Below are 17,273 nucleotides of genomic sequence, written 5' to 3'. Positions count from 1 at the left end.
TTCCAACTTTTTTTTTTTTTTTCAGAAAATGATTTATCTGTCCATCATAATATGGTAACCTAATTTTCTTTTTTAAATTCATCATTCAAAATAAACAATCAATTTGTGCATAGCAAATTATTAATATAACTGGCATGTGTATAATTAAAAATGGGAGGAAAGCCACAAATTATCCTCTCCAACGTAACTGGGCGGGTTAGGGTGGTTACTAGTAATTTTAATTTTGGCAAACACTTGTGTGAGACGGTCTCACCATGAGACGGGTCAGATCGGATCGGGTCAAGATGCAAATGTAACACTTATATGCACAAATGTCATACTTATATGCTCAAATGTAATACTAATTAGGAATAACATTTTTGTTACTTATTAGTGTAAATGTAATACTTTTAAGGGAAAATACAATACTTTTACATTTCAATTTAAAAGTATTACATTTTTCCTCAAAAGTATTATATTTGCCCTTATAAGTGAGAGGCACTTGTCAATATTACTTATTATGAAAAATGTATTACTTTTTCTATTATAAGTAACAAAAATTGTATTTTTGATTAGTGTTATATTTGAGCATATAAGTATGAGATTTGCACATATAAGTATGACATTTGCATGGTGCTTTGACCCGACCCGACCCGTCTCACGAATAAGGATCCGTGAGACGGTCTCACACAAGTGTGACCCTTTTAATTTTTAATTTCATTTTCTCTCCCAGACAGTTCTGACAAAAAAAAAAAAAAAAAAAAAAGGTTCCAAGGAATAATCTTGGTCTTAGGCTATTCCCAACCATGATTTTTTCTTAATTCTTTCTATGATATGGAGAAGAGAGATTGTGAGATGGAGAGATGTTGGAAAGAAAAAATTAATTGATTGGCAGACACTAAATAACTAATTATATATATTCTTTTCCTCAAAAAAAATTATATATATTCTTTTTTTTTGGTATCCTTCTAATCGGTCAGCACACCAAGTGGTTTGCTCTATTCACATAAGGTGATCGGCCTCCACACCAAGTGGGAGGGGATTGGCCAGCACACCAAGTGGAGTGGTAGAGGACTGGCCATGGTTTGCTTCATTCACATAAGCATAAGTAGGGATTAATTATATATATTCAGACAAACCAATTTTTTCTTTATTCTTTTCTTTTTGCTCTTTTTCTTTCTCACTCAAAAACTGTGTAAAAACTCCATTCATTAAGGTTGCTCTTAGAAGAATATGGTCTTGTTTGATAATCACATTTTGAATTATTAGTTAGTGTTTTGACCACTTTGACAGTTTGACTTAATAAAAAAAGCTAAAAACAAGCTTTATTAATAGCTTGCAATCTTCAACTATTGTCCCTTGGGCAGTGAATGGGAGGATTGTTAAAAGAGGAGCATGAGGCTCCCCTTTTATAGTGGAGCCTTATGCTCCATTTTATCACAACTTGGCGATGTGGGACGCTCTCACGCTCAGTTTCCCACTTGGCCCAATATTCTTTTTACTTCTTCTTTTTTTAATTTGTATGTTTATAATTATATTATTATATTAATACATTTATAAATATTAATATATATAAAAATAATTAGATAACCCATTATATAATTAATAACTAACAATTATTTTTATTTGCTTGTTTAAATATCTACATTATTTATTTAATTTATTTTTTTTAATAATTAACAAGTATTATATAATCAATAACTATTATTAATTATTGATTTATTTGAATAAAATATATGTATGTTCATATATGTCTTTTGACATATTAATTACAAATAATAGAAGATAATTTTTATCAAATATATACATCTACTAACAGCAAAACTAAACAAATGATCAAAACTATTAACAAAATTCGCTAATTGTTATCCACTAAATCAATTTCCTAAAAAAAGCCTATATTTGTGTAATGATATTTGTCATTTATCATATAGTGTTATGGCATTTTGAATTTTCAGTTACCATTTCAAATAAATGATTATAAGTTTGAACTTCACTAATACAAACTTTGTAAAGGATCGTGAATATTAAAAAAAAAAATCTTTAAAAAAAGTCTGTATGTGTGTAAAATTGTTGCACTGCTGGCTGCTGCTTTGATTTGATTTATATCAATCAGGAGGTGTTGATGTAGTGTGACAGAAAGTAACAAAGTGTAGCTGTCTTTAATCCTTTCACCAACATCAAACACATCATTAGAAATTCCATACAAATTACAGAGGTTTAATTATTGTTACCAAATACTCCGTATAAGGCCAACCCCAAAAGTTAAACTTTGGTGTAGATTTTGAGGAGTGTGATTAGAAAAGAGAAAATAAGGTGGAGGAAAAAAAAAATAAAAGTAAAAAATAAAACAAAAGATAAAATTGAAAAAAAAAAATAATCAGCATTTAACGCGCCCAGGGGCACGTGCACTGCACGCGCCCATTGGGCGCTCAAATTGCGCACAACGCGCTAATTTCCTTCCTTTGCAAACAGAAATGGGACCCACCAACTCTGCAAAATCCCATTTCTTGCAGGACAACCCCATTGTTTCTCTCTCTCCACTCTCACTCATCCAACTCATCCAACTTTTCTTAATTTTTGTGCCAAAACCCACTATTGGGAAAGGCCTAAGTAATAGGGAAAATTGTAATTTTGTATCTCCATAATATGTCAATTATCAATGTCACTCCTGAATTATTAGTGGTGTAAATGTTGTCCCTCAATTTTTAAAAATCAAATCAAGTGTTGGAGCCAATATTGCCCTCTTTTTCAAGTATGTTGGATCATCAAAAATATTGGAGTATGATGGATATGTACTTTCCACAATAGTTGCAATGGGATCTCCAGAACATTTCAACAAATTCTCTTCTGCAATATAATAGTAATGTTTTCACATCCAATTGTTTGCCCCTGAATTTGTCTCATCTCCTATGTTCGCAATCCATTATGAGAATTTCTTTAGCTTTTCATAATCAGTATTTGAGGATGAGCATTGAAGTCGCATATTTTTTGTCAAATGTAACACTTTACAGTAAAACCACAAGTAAGATGCATTTATTGTTGCATTAGCAATATCCTGTCTAGTTTCTTTTGGGATAACTGGCAAAATTTATCGAAAGTCTCTGTCAAATACAATAGTTTTCCCTCCGAAAGGCATCTCTAAACATTTTGGATTGCAAAAATGTAATACATCATGCATACTTCTATTAAGTGCTTCAAAGCAATGCTTATGCATCATTGGTGCTTCATCCAAATTATAAGTTTGCACTTAATAATGAGTTATGCAATATGACTACCTTGTTTGATATTACATGTTGAATCCTCATTGGGTTTAGAGGAATTGCAAACCTTGAATGCGCAGTCCTTCCGCTGGGTAATAATAGAGAATATATATCATTTGAAGCAACATCAAGAACTATTTCTCTTTTTGATCTCAATGTTGCCGAAAGAGTTCTCCAAATAAATGTCTTTCCAGTTCCTCCATAACCGTAGACAAAAACTCATTGATTTGATCCCAACTTTTTGTTCTCTTCTTTAAGTTCTGCTTTTTCATAACACATCTCATCATACACCAACATATTCATCAAACTGGCCGAACAGTCAAGATCTGGAATTGGCATTTGTTAGTAATCATGTAAGTTCTTCCTACATCTTTTCAACAATTTCTCAATCTCAACTAATGTTTGATTTTTTATTTCATCAACACTGAGGACTAAATCTAAAAAATATTAAACAATATATGTTAGAAAAGTATCACCATCTTGGAACTAATAATATTAGACATGAAATAAAATATTAAAGTAAATGGATAAATACATACCTTGGAAGTTCAATATGTTACGTTGTTTGTACAGAATATCATTGGACATATATGTCTGACATTTGTCCCAAACCACTTCCGGACGGCTTAAACAATTTGAGGATAACAATGTTGTGAATAAATTTCTTAACTCTCCTGCAGCTGCCCACTGACTTGCTTCAACAATTCCATCAATATATTCTTTGTTGCCTTCCAATAGCCCAAGTGCATAACATGCATCACGGTAATTGTCGTACAACACTCCATTGATTGTTCTTAAGTCTTCATAACACGTAGGTCTTCGGACTACATTCAAAAGACATCTCAAATAGTACATCTCACCACTTTCAGGAGGAACGTAAAAAATTCAACCAATTGAGAATCCTTGTTGTCTTGGAACAAATTCCCTTGTTGCTTGTTTCCAAACGAACTTTGTTGGCATCTCTGCATAAGTTAGTTGCTTTGCCTCACGATTTTTTTGTGTGCCTCAAGCCAAGCCAGAAACATGCTATGTTTTACCGTATGTCGTTCTACAATGACATCGATTGGAGCATCCTCATCAAAATAAATACTTTGTTCATTTGGCAGATGAAAATTCAAGCGCTCTTCAGGAGGATATCTATATTGTATTTCAAAACCTAATATTCTCCCAGCAGCTCTACATTAACATAATATAGTAATATTTTTTTGGAATACTATAATATACATCATATAGTAATTTGATTGTTGAATTTTTTTTTTGAATATTATCATGAGAGGAATTTAATTATGCACATTAACATAATATAGTAATATTTTTTTGGAATACTATAATATATATCATATAGTAATTTGATTGTTCAATTTTTTTTTTGAATATTATCATGGAAGGAATTTTATTACGTACATTAACATAATATAGTAATATTTTTTAATACTACAATATACATCATATAGTAATTTGATTGTTGATATTTTTTTTGAATATTATCATGAGAGGATTTAATTACGTACATTAACATAATATAGTAATATTTTTTAATACTATAAATTATATACATCATATAGTAATTTGATTGTTGAATTTTTTTTTGAATATTATCATGAGAGGAATTTAATTACGTACATTAACATAATATAGTAATATTTTTTTAATACTATAATATACATCATATAGTAATTTGATTGTTGAAATTTTTTTTGAATATTATTATGAGAGGAATTTAATTACGTGTATTAACATAATATAGTAATTTTTTAATATTATAATATACATCATATAATAATTTGATTGTTGGAATTTTTTTTTTGGAATATTATCATGAGAGAAATTTAATTACGTGCATTAACATAATATAGTAATATTTTTTTTAATACTATAATATACTTCATATAGTAATTTGATTGTTGGAATTTTTATTTTTTTGAATATCATCATGAGAATAATTTAATTACGTACATTAACATAATATAGTTTTTTTAATACTAGAATATACATCATATAGTAATTTTATTGTTAAAATTTTACGTACATTAACATAATATAGTAATATTCTTTTTAATACTATAATATACATTATATAGTAATTTGATTGTTGGAATTTTTTTTGAATATTATCATGAGAGGATTTTAGTTACGTGCATTAACATAATATAGTAATAGTTTTTTAATAATGTAATATACATCATATAATAATTTGATTGTTAGAGTTTTTATTTTTTTGGAAATATTATCATGATAGGAATTTAATTACGTACATTAAGATAATATATATAGGAATATTTTTTTAATACTATAATATACATCATATAGTAATTTGATTGTTGAAATTTTTATTTTTTTGAATATTATCATAAGAGGAATTTAATTACGTACATTAACATAATATAGTAATATTTTTTTGAATACTATAATATACATCATATAGTAATTTGATTGTTAGTATATGTACATAAATAAGGAATCCATACATGAATGGAATTGAATAAAATATTTCATTAATTTCCGTATATAATAAGGAATGGAATCATATTTTGAATATTTTTGTCAATTTTAGCCATAAATAAGGAATGATAAGGAAGGCTAGAATTTCTGATAAGCATTTATTAGATAATATTATGTTGACCGATTTCAAATTTTTTGGACTAAAATGAGCGGAAAAGCTAGCACTTCTATATATATATATATATATGTATATATATATATATATATGTATATATATATATAGATGACACCAGTTTTGTCTAATTACTTATGTTTGTCTGACGTATTCAATTTCATTTTATATATACATTGTAGTTTTCATTTTGTCACAATTAAAGTATCATTTTGTTTCAACTAGAGTTTCATTTGACATTATAAATTTAATATGTGAGACATGTTATTGAATATCATTTTATACCCACTGCTGTTTTATTACAACACTACTACAGTTTCATTGGACAATATACACCCAATTAAATATGTGTAATTGATATTCAGTTTCATTTCATATGCACTGTAGTTTCAACACAATTCAACTAAAGTATCATTTTGATATAACTACAATTTCATTCGACGATATACACTCAATATGTGAGACATGCTATTCAGTTTCATTTTATACATACTTTAGTTTCATTATTTCAACACAACTAAAGTATCATTTTAATTTAACTACAATTTCATTTGACAATATACACTCAATATGTGAGACATGTTATTCAGTTTCATTTTATATATACTGTAGTTCCATTTCAGAACAATTAAAATATCATTTCAATTCGACAATAGTTTCATTTTATTTTGAGCACATCATAAATACGAGATTTTTGTTAAATATAACAGTCATTGTTTCTTTACTTAAATAAATGGTGTCATTTTGGACGACCATGGTCCACACAGCTGTGTGGACCATGGTCCACCGTTTAACAGTTGGTTCTCATAGATGACGGTAGAAGATTCTCGGAGGAGCTAAGGTTATTATGATCCTATAAAAGTTACTAAATTATTTATGGCAAGTATTGTGACGTTAATGATAAAAATGATTAAAAGGTTATAAGAAATGACAGTTACGTTGGCAGTTCAAAGTGATTATACTAACCAAAATGAGGTCAAATACAAAAGTAACTAGCTTGTTAAAAGAGATCAACATAATCTCATATTAGAAGATCTGGATGACTCAGCTCGAAAAAACAGAGGAGCTAAGGTTATTATGATCCTGTAAAAGTTACTAAATTATTTATGGCAAGTATTGTGACGTTAATGATAAAAATGATAAAAATTAAAGTTGCAAGAAATGACAGTTACGTTGGCAGTTCAAAGTGACTATACTGACCAAAATGAGGTCAGATACAAAAGTAACTAGCTTATTAAAAGAGATCAACATAATCTCATAAAAAAAGATCTAGATGACTCAGCTCGAAAACACAGAGGAGCTAAAGGTTATTATGATCCTGTAAAAGTTACTAAATTATTTATGGCAAGTATTGTGACGTTAATGATAAAAATGATTAAAAATTAAAGTTGCAAGAAATAAGAGTTACGTTGGCAGTTCAAAGTGATTATACTGACCAAAATGAGGTCAGATACAAAAGTAACCAGCTTGTTAAAAGAGATCAACATAATCTCATATCAGAAGATCTGGATGACTTAGCTCGAAAAAACAGAGGAGCTAAGGTTATTATGATCATGTAAAAGTTACTAAATTATTTATGGCAAGTATTGTGACGTTAATGATAAAAATGATTAAAAGGTTGCAAGAAATGATAGTTACGTTGACAGTTCAAAGTGATTATACTTACCAAAATGAGATCAGATACAAAAGTAACCAGCTTGTTAAAAGAGATCAACGCAATCTCATATCAGAAGACCTGGATGACCCAGCTCAGAAAAATGACAAATAGGCCCATGAATTTTATACGAAAAGTTAAATTAGACCCTAAACTTTAAAAAGTCAAAATTAAGCAAATCAATATGTAATTTCAGTATATCGGAGTTTAAGTTTTGTAATAGATGGTCATTATGATTCCAGTGAGCAAACATCATCGAAATCGTAATGATCTGCTATTACAAATCACTAATAAGCTTAGACTATGTTGCACTATAATAGCACGTTAATGTACTTAATTGTAAGTTTTATAAATATACAGGTCTAATTGATTTTTTTGTACAAAGTTAAGGGTGTATAAGTGTATTAACCTTTTCCCCGAGTTTAAGTGAATAATATATTTAGAAACAGGATAAAATGGATAATAAACATAAAATATAAGCACTAAATTGATATTAATAATTACACATCTTTCCGGAAACATAGCGGGCCCGACAGAGCGGAGCAAAATTAATTTGATAATTTAATGCCAATTAAAATAGAAAAAGGAAAGAAAATATCATTAGAGTGGAATAACGGATAGTAAAGGAAGGCCAGCTTCCAATTTGTGACACGTCAGAAAACGACCGTTGTAGGAGCTCCCCTTTACTGCTATAACATCAACCCAAACCCTCCAAAACCTCTCTTTTCTCCCTCAGAAGCTAGCCGTTAACACTCAGCTCCGCTCCGATCCGATCCGCCTATACACCACCGCGATCCGCCTCGTCTCCCGCTCGCCGGAGAGAGGCGATATCGGATTCTCTTTTCGCAAGCATTTCATTCGCGAAGCTTAGCTAAAGTAGCAAAAACAGTTTTGGAATAAAAAAAAAAACAGAGAAAATGAATTCAACACCGCAAAGGAGGAAGAGCGGGATTAATCTCCCGTCGACGATGAACGAAACATCGCTTCGGCTCGATACCTTCTCCACGCCGAGAGGAGCGTCGTCGTCGCTGCGGTCTAAAACGAATTTGCCGTCTCCGATGTCGATGTCGCCGAGGACTCTCTCGAACCTGTCGTCCTCGCCGTCGTCGAAGTCGGCGAACTGCAGCGACAGGTTCATCCCTTGCAGATCGTCGTCGCGGCTGCACGCGTTCGGACTGGTCGAGAAGGCGTCGCCGGGGAAGGAGGGAGGAGGAGGGAACGAGGCCTACATTAGTTTGTTGAGATCTGAGCTTTTTGGTGCTGACTTTGGCTCTTTTTCTTCTCCTGCAGGGAACATCGGATCGCCATTGAGTCCTAGCAGGAATATGCTAAGGTTCAAGACGGAGCATTCCGGCCCTAATTCTCCGTATTCATCTTCAATTTTGGGGATGGATAACGGCCTTTCTGGCGAGGTTTCAACTCCTCCTAAGCCTCCCAGGAAGGTCCCCAAAACTCCCCATAAGGTATGCATTTGATATAGATAAATCAATATTTTGCTAGAAATTCAGGTTTAAGATGTTTTAAACTATATGACTTGCTCCAATGGTGATCTACAAATTAAAGGAGCTCTGATACTCACTCACTCTCCATTTATAATTGCAGGTTTTGGATGCACCAGCTCTTCAAGATGATTTCTACCTGAATCTGGTGGATTGGTCCTCTCAGAATGTTCTTGCTGTTGGGTTGGGAACCTGTGTTTATTTATGGACTGCATCAAATAGCAAAGTGAGTAAAATTATAAATTAACATTTTCAGTCTCCACCAAAGGTTATGTGTTACTTAAGCCAAATGATTAATACTTAATCTTGTATAACTCTGCTCTCAGGTGACAAAGTTGTGTGACTTGGGACCTAGTGACAGTGTCTGCTCAGTCCAGTGGACTCGCGAGGGTTCTTACATATCCATAGGGACAAGTCTCGGTCAAGTTCAGGTAGAAGAATCACCTGTTTGTATAATTTGTTGCGTGCTTTAGATCACCTGTTTGTATAGTTTGTTGCGTGCTTTAGATCACCTGTTTGTATAATTTGTTGCGTGGTTTAGATCACCTGTTTGTGTAATTTGTTGCCCGCTTTAGATCACCTGTTTGTGTAATTTGTTGCCCGCTGTAGATCACCTGTTCATGTAATTTGTTGCCCGCTTTAGATCACCTGTTCATGTAATTTGTTGCGTGCTCCATATCAATAATCCTGGTTAACACTTGAACTTCACAAAATGCTGGTCTGCCTTTCAGGTTTGGGATGGGACTCAGTGCAAGAAGGTTAGGACTTTCGGTGGGCATCAAACGAGAACTGGAGTTCTGGCATGGAGTTCTCGCATCTTGTCTTCTGGAAGTAGAGATCGGAACATCCTTCAGCATGATCTTCGCGTCCCTAATGACTTTGTAAGCCGGCTTGTTGGTCATAAATCTGAGGTAAATTTTAGAGCAATTCAATCAAACAGAGCATAATTCAAAGCAGAAATGAAAAGTTTTTCAGAACCTGACCTTCTTGAGGTAAGCATTTCAGGTTTGTGGGCTGAAATGGTCTCATGATGACCGAGAACTGGCATCTGGTGGCAATGACAATCAGGTATAACCATAAGAACTTTTTGAGTGTCTGTTTTTGGTCCATCATTGACAATAAATGCTCTAATTCCTCGTGGTATTTTCATCAGCTTTTGGTCTGGAATCTGCACTCCCAGCAGCCAACTTTGAGACTAACAGAGCACACTGCTGCTGTAAAAGCCATTACCTGGTCTCCTCACCAAAGTGGCCTTCTTGCATCAGGAGGAGGAACTGCAGATCGCTGCATTCGCTTCTGGAACACCAGTAATGGCAATCAATTGAATAGCGTGGATACTGGAAGCCAGGTTTGCATGACTAATCCACAATCAGCAAGAAGAAACCCGTAAATGTAAATCAAACTCAAAACTGATTTGAATGCTGTCCCTCTCTCTGTGTAGGTCTGCAATCTCGCCTGGAGCAAAAATGTAAATGAAATAGTTAGCACCCATGGATACTCCCAAAATCAAGTAATGGTGTGGAAGTATCCATCCATGTCCAAGGTGGCAACTCTAACTGGGCACAGCTTGCGGGTACTTTACCTTGCTATGTCGCCCGATGGCCAGGTACTTCAAAATGTCCATATGAATAACACAATAACACAATCACAATCACAATTCTAACCAATGGAGAACTTCACTGTAACTTGTGCAGACAATAGTGACTGGAGCTGGAGATGAGACTCTCAGGTTTTGGAATGTCTTCCCTTCTGCAAAAACACCCGTGAGTTTCCATTTCTCATATATATTCCACCATTATTCAGTAGCAAATTAAAGTATATTAACTAACCTGTCATTTTCTTGGTCCATTTTCAGGCACCGGTCAAAGACACAGGACTGTGGTCTCTAGGAAGAACACATATCAGATGACAGGCCTTTCTAATTATATTTGTAAATTATAATACTTTCTCGTGTTCTTCAGCTATGTCCAGATTGTGAAAGTGTATAGCTTGAAATTCTTTTTCCCTGTTTATTTGGTGGGTTTTCAAGAAGATGTCTATAATTCAGAATTATTATTTTTTAGATGTTGGGGTGTACCAAATTTTCCTCGCAAGAACAAATTCAATCATAATAAAAATATATTTTGATTCTTTTTAATGTTTCTTCAATTTTATCAGTTGTACCAAGAACATGAATTTTTTTTACCTATATACACAAAGTATACACAGATATAGCATGCAAATCATCATCTTCAACATCTGGCGGTAGCAGAAGAAAATATGTGAACATCTAAGAACTCCAGATGCATAGAAAAGTATTACACGTTTCACGTGAGACGGTCTCGCACAAGATTTACTCTAAAAGTTGTTATTGCAGCAAAACTAATACTCAATCTGATAAGATATTGACTTGTGAAATGTTAAAGACCAAAAACCCAGTTTGAACATCAACTCAGCACCAATTCTGGGATAAAGAATATGCACATATGGTAGACACCAATGACATTAGTAGAACAGAAAGATGTGTTCCATCTTAACTAAGAGTTTAAGCTGATATTGTGAGAATGTACATTTATAGCTTCAATACCCAAAGCCAGAGATATAATCCATTCAGAGCTTTGATTTGATTCTGGATATATATGCTCTTGACATTCTTCATATATTTACATACAACTAAAATATCATTTACATATCGAGCGAATATTTGGCTCGATGGTTGGTTGTCTTTGTCGCTGATGCGCTTCCAAATGACCAATCTATGCATCCACTTAGCCACCTGCCAAAGAAGTAAGAAAAATGTTAACGAACATTCAAATCGTACTAACCAAAAGTGCAAAATTTGTCTAGAATAAAAGGACCGGGCTTTTGAGGACTACATTGTAACAAAATAGCAATGACAGCGAGAAATTTTACTCAATACCTCAGCTTGCAAAAGTAGGAAATAGAATACATCAGCTTAGTCGAGCTTGCATGCTTCTTGTTGATAGAACGATCTTAAGCAAGATCAAGAAGCGGGTCTCCAGGAGGAAAGTGCATAGACAATGCGTCCCTTCCATCCTTGAAGAAGCCATTCCCCGTCTTCATCAATTACAAAATCCTTGTTGTATACCTTGGCCCGGTCTCTGGACATCTTCATGATCTCCTTGTTCAAAGGAAGCGGAAGAAATCCCGCCCGCATGTTCCTAACGTGCCATTGCTTGTACGTCTCTGGCCTCTCGACCCTCTCTGCGGTTTCACACGCAATAACGTTCTTTGCTTCCTGCCCAAATATCGTCTTTTCAATAAGTATCCTCTCGTGGATATTGCGGGGAACGTTAGTGTCGAGCATATCAAACAAAGACGAGAAATGAAACAAAGCCTCTCGAAATCGTGTGATAAAGAAGGGGGAATTGTAAGCACCGTTGACAATCCCCTGTATGAAAACATGTGGATTCAACTCCCGGATGAGCTTCAAAACAATATCTCTCGGACTGTTCACAACCACGGTCTCGTCAAGGAGATTCCTAAGCCTAAATAGGCAGTTAACAACAAGAACCTCGTCCTTGTTTATCTTTATATCCTCGATTTTAATCGTTTCCCACTTCTTTGCTATAGCATTAAACTCAAATGGAACATTGAACCTCTCGGCATAATTAGCCAAGCGTTTCCCTGTTTCCTCAACCCTCTCTGCTGGTCGAAAACCCGGCTGTGGAAGATCAATTCCAGTTATACGAAGCCTTGGAGGTCCACCCTTTCTAGAGGAAAGACGCTGTATGAAGCAAGGCCATTGAAAACCATAAAGGATACCGAAATCAATAACGTGCACGGATGTTGCACTTTGGGCTAGATTCATGGTTGTCTTGTTCGAGAAGAAATTCGAGATCTTCCTGAATGGACAGATAGCAAGAAATAGCTGATACGCTTTTAGGATATCAGCAGCCGAGGTAGGTTTGGTTATAAGGGCTTTATATATTTGGGTCCCGGAACCCGCCATCCTTGCCTCGAGACCATCCGCAAAGTAATGAGCCAGCCTTTGCATACCATCCCCCGTTTGACTCGAGTGTTGCCTGAGCTGCTTCAGAAACTCACTCGCATTCCTACGGTCATCAGCTACAACGGCTTCTGCACAAAGTGTCAAAAGCGTTCTCAAGTCTACCGTGTCTCTTTTACCTCTTTGTTTCTTTCTTCGAGATTTCTTCCCCCCATTGGATGCCTTTGAATCGTCATTGTCTGTTGCATTTTTTATCGATACAATCTGCAAGGCCTGACGAAGAGCCGATTCATTCTTCCCTCCACTGCATAGCAACACCATGTCAAACACTTCCGGTTTAAGAGTCGAGTCAGATGAAACTGCTGACTGCTTGTTACTTCTCCCCTCCAACGCTTCCAGATCTTCGTTGTGCAGATTCTTTTTCGCTTTGGACATTTCACGAGAGTGCTGATTCTCGTAATTCTTCTCCATATTAACTGCCACTTCATTTTTCTCTGCACTTCTCTTCTTCCCATTATAACCCAAATCAACAGGCAACTCCTTGCTATTACAAATTTCAGGAATCCTTAACGTACTCACAGGAGAATCAACGTGGCCATCATTTACGGTGCCCGAGCTGCTTGATGTGCTGTAGGACGACTGAGATATAGTCTGCAACGGGACACTAACTTGAATAGGTTGGGCACTAGAAATGTCAGATTCACTGGGATAAGGGTCCATTTTGGGACACAACAAACGAGAGTTAGCATTTTTGATAGATTTGTGACAATTTCCATCAACCAAAATTCCATTTTGATCGGAATTGGAAACTGTATAACGACCAGCAGGCGGTGGATACTTCTCGCCTATAGCCTCGTAAAATGATCTTTCAGTATCTTGGAGAGCAGTAGACTCTTGAAACATACACACCTTCTCTTCCATGTTTTCTTCCATGAGCATCTGGCCAATATAGTTAAGATCTCCATCGTTAAAATCAAAGTCCTCGCGAGCATCACCCTTGTTTGATGGGGCTACAACGTTTAGCTTCGGATCAGATTGAAGCGGTGGAAATGCAAACTGATTTTGATCCAACAAGTCCTCACAAACTCCGAGACCGTTAATCAAATGCAGATCCATAACAGATGGTGGACCATCATCATTTAAAACTCCCGTGAGCCCATTTTGATTCACCGAAGTTTGGCTAATTCTCAAGTTCTCAATCAGAACCGGATCCAGAAAATCCGATACAGCCTGACCATTTAAATTTCCAGCGAGTTCGTTTCGATCCGAACAGGTTTGGCTAACATTCAGACTACCAACCAAAATTGGATCTGGAAAACTCGGTATACCTTGATGGCATGAATTTCCTATGTGCAGGCTTTGCTCACCTCTCGAGTTTTCAATCAAAACCGTGTCCGAAAACTTTGATATGCTTTCACCATATAAATTTTCAATACATCGGTTTCGATCAACCAAGGTGTGGCTAATTCTCAAGCTGTCAATAACAGTAGGGTCCAGAAAATTTGGCAGGCCTTCATCACATAGGCTCGAGGTCATTCCATTCGAGTCTGCGAGGGTTTCACTAATGTTCAAACTATTAATCAAATTTGGATCCAGGAAAACAGATTGGGTTTTACCCTTCAATTTATCTCCTGAAGCCTCACATATCACCCTCACATTTCTTTCCATGACCATCTATTCAATCCTCCAAGAATCAAGAACCCTAAATCTCACCAACATTTAAAAACAAATACTTTTCACTATCCCAGTTCCCCAATCCTGCAGTTATCATGAAGAGCAGAGATTTTACTGGAGTTCAAATTCAAGAAAATTCAAGAACTCAGTTCATATCCTGGAACATTTGACAATGGAAAAATATATATACTTAAAGTTCAAATCTTTAAGAAAAATTGTTTAGCATAAACACACACATTGATACAATCAAAATGGGAAAACTGAGCATAATTAGAAAAGCACAAAATATAATAGGCTAAAGCAATATTCTCTAACAGCAAAAGGGGATTAAATAAAGCAGAAAGATGAAAACTTTATCCACAAAGAACACATGAAAATTGAAGGTACCTTAGACAGAGAGCAGGCAGGAGAAACACTTGGTTTGAAACTATGGAAATGAAGCTAAGTATGTTTGTGTGGATAGCCAAGAGAAGAGAAGAGAAGAGAAGAAATCCCAGCCGTTGAAATATACAGTGGTATAAAGGGCTGTGATGGGAGGAAGTGGCATCGTTGAGGTTGCATGCAGACAAACACTAGTGGTGCTGTACCTTTCACTTATTGCACTGAATTGAATACCAGAAATGATAAAGTTGATTGGGTTTGCATCAAATAAAAGGCGCATATCAACAAAATCATGATTGAGTGCAATTATTATTTTTTATTTTATTTTATTTTTTATACGATTCTATATTCCCGTTGTTTTTTTGGTGTATTCAGGGTTTCTGTCGAACACTATGACTAATACCCTCGTAGAATTAAAAACACCGCCAAGTTAGTATTCTCGTTATTGTGAAACTAATCCAAATTTAACTATAGTCAAATCCACAAAATCTGGCTTCTACTTACCCACAAAAGACAAAATTCTCCTGCCTCCCGAACTCCAATACCCTAACCCAACTGGATAATGAATTGATAAATTATAGTAACTTAGTCACCCATTAGTTCGGAGGACTTGGTGCCCACTGCCCACAACAAAAATCTGACTTTTACTTGACCAAAGTCATCCCAATAATGTCTAATACTTACCCAAATTATCAAAACTCTCACCATTTTACTTTACAATTATATTAATAGTTTATTGAAAAACTAATTATATTAATAGTTCGTTTACCTAGTGCTATAAAATACTATATTCATATTAAATTGATTGGTAAGCACTACCAATTTCTTTTCTGATTGTAGTCTAGTTTGGCAAAAATATTTGTCGACAGCGATATATGATCAGTACATTGTAGGTAAGTTATTCTCCTTTTAACTAATAAACAAAATAATTTAATTATTTTTGTCTTTCGATCTTTCATATCATAGATGTATAAAAAATAATAAATAAAATAAAATAAAAAATTTCTCCGGAGAAATGAGTGCCATGAAATGATGTGGTCCATTCCTTATTTAAAGATTGAAAACAAAATGGCGGCTAAAAAGTGTCCACCAAACAAGCAAACACTATAAACTTTTTGGTTTTTTATTTTAAAGGAAGTGTCCATTCAGCTCATAAAATTGAACTGTTGATGTGTATTCAACTTTAGAATAATAAACTAAGTTTATCAACCAAAAAAAAAAGAAGAAGAAAGAAAAATAAGCTACAGTGTAAATCAATATCTATGTTAATTTATTTAGTTACAAGTTAATAAGTTGTAGAAAAAAAATTACATTTGTATATTGTTTCCCCAAATATCTATTACAAACTTAAATTACAACTATTATTGTTGCTCTTAAAACTTTCATCATCCACTTTATGATCGTATTGAGTACAATCGACATCTTAAAATTGTAGTATTACTAAATTTGAGTTTACATAGGAGGATTTAGATGGTTTTTGCAAGTTTCAAGACTTATGTGGAAGAAAGAGAGGGAGAATAGATAGTGTTAAAGGTGTTCCTGCAAGCACATTGATTTTTGCAAGCATAGTGGGCCTCACTAGAAAACAAAGCAGCTCTCTGGTGCACGTGAGGTGCACCAGGAGCGCCCACTCAAGCGTGTGCATGCCACACGCCCAACGGGCGCATTATGCACACTAGGAGCGCCCAACTGGGCGCGTTATTTCATTTGCAGTTTCTTTTTTCTTCTTCTTTCCCTTTTCTCTCCTTGTCACATCTGTAAAATATTTTCAAAAATTATGCCTAAGAGATCCTCTAACTATATAATATAATGCGTAATGAGTACAAATGACAATGGGAGGAAATTTGAACATTTCAAATTAGTTAATTGTTACAAACATGATTGAACCTGCTTTTGATAATTTATCATTTGTTTTATAATGAAGCACTAACATAGCAACCACCGGGGAAACAAATTTTGTTGTGACATAAAAGATAGATGTGATATAATAGCAAGATTATTGGTTTAGTTCTCTTTGAAATTTTTGTCAAGATTTCAATATTTTATGGAAGAGAAAGAAAAAGTTTTTTTTTTCCTCTAAGTAGGGTGGTTCCATCAATTAGCAACCAACTTACGTTGCAAGCGCTCACTAAGCAATGTAGGTGGCGCACGTTAGAACCATTATTTTCTAAAGCTTTTAAAAATAAAACTCGGATAAAAAAAATCAAAGTAACATTACCCCTCTCCACAAAAAAAAAAAAAAAAAAAAAAAAAAAAAAAA

At 34.4% G+C, this 17,273-nt stretch overlaps 2 protein-coding genes across 5 annotated transcripts; one reads left to right on the top strand and one right to left on the bottom strand.

Annotated features, from left to right (window-relative positions):
• The first annotated feature begins 8,228 nt into the window (after positions 1 to 8,228).
• Positions 8,229 to 11,146, top strand: LOC115998306 (protein FIZZY-RELATED 3). Its single transcript, XM_031237844.1, has 9 exons — positions 8,229 to 8,973; positions 9,113 to 9,235; positions 9,336 to 9,440; positions 9,741 to 9,920; positions 10,015 to 10,077; positions 10,163 to 10,357; positions 10,451 to 10,615; positions 10,704 to 10,772; positions 10,865 to 11,146. Exons 1-9 carry the CDS (start codon positions 8,428 to 8,430, stop codon positions 10,916 to 10,918), a joined length of 1,500 nt encoding a protein of 499 aa, XP_031093704.1. The 5' UTR covers positions 8,229 to 8,427; the 3' UTR covers positions 10,919 to 11,146.
• Positions 11,147 to 11,427: 281 nt separating this feature from the next.
• On the bottom strand, positions 11,428 to 15,174 carry LOC115998996 (scarecrow-like protein 9). 4 transcript variants are annotated; one of them, XM_031238695.1, is made up of 3 exons: positions 15,020 to 15,174; positions 11,909 to 14,716; positions 11,428 to 11,764 (listed from the first exon to the last, which is right to left on the bottom strand). In XM_031238695.1, exon 2 carries the CDS (start codon positions 14,630 to 14,632, stop codon positions 11,993 to 11,995), a length of 2,640 nt encoding a protein of 879 aa, XP_031094555.1. In that variant the 5' UTR covers positions 14,633 to 14,716; positions 15,020 to 15,174; the 3' UTR covers positions 11,428 to 11,764; positions 11,909 to 11,992. The 4 variants fall into 4 exon arrangements, with proteins under 4 accessions (XP_031094555.1, XP_031094557.1, XP_031094554.1 ...); XM_031238697.1 differs by having other exon boundaries at positions 11,906 to 14,789; positions 15,020 to 15,158; XM_031238694.1 differs by having other exon boundaries at positions 11,909 to 14,789; positions 15,020 to 15,157.
• Between the last annotated feature and the right edge of the window lie 2,099 nt (positions 15,175 to 17,273).

The sequence above is a fragment of the Ipomoea triloba genome, chromosome 12, assembly GCF_003576645.1.
Source record: "Ipomoea triloba cultivar NCNSP0323 chromosome 12, ASM357664v1".
Taxonomy (NCBI): Eukaryota; Viridiplantae; Streptophyta; class Magnoliopsida; order Solanales; family Convolvulaceae; genus Ipomoea; species Ipomoea triloba.
The sequence above is the reverse complement of the archived record's forward strand: the minus strand, read 5'-3'. Positions and strand labels throughout refer to the sequence as shown.

What these genes read in the sequence shown, in the direction of transcription:
- LOC115998306 (XM_031237844.1), top strand. Translation starts at nt 8,428, where the DNA reads ATGAATTCAACACCGCAAAGGAGGAAGAGCGGGATTAATCTCCCGTCG. An exon ending in TCCCCAAAACTCCCCATAAG is followed by an intron (nt 8,974 to 9,112) that starts GTATGCATTTGA and finishes TTATAATTGCAG; the next exon opens with GTTTTGGATGCACCAGCTCT. An exon ending in CTATGTCGCCCGATGGCCAG is followed by an intron (nt 10,616 to 10,703) that starts GTACTTCAAAAT and finishes TAACTTGTGCAG; the next exon opens with ACAATAGTGACTGGAGCTGG.
- LOC115998996 (XM_031238695.1), bottom strand. Translation starts at nt 14,632, where the DNA reads ATGGTCATGGAAAGAAATGTGAGGGTGATATGTGAGGCTTCAGGAGAT.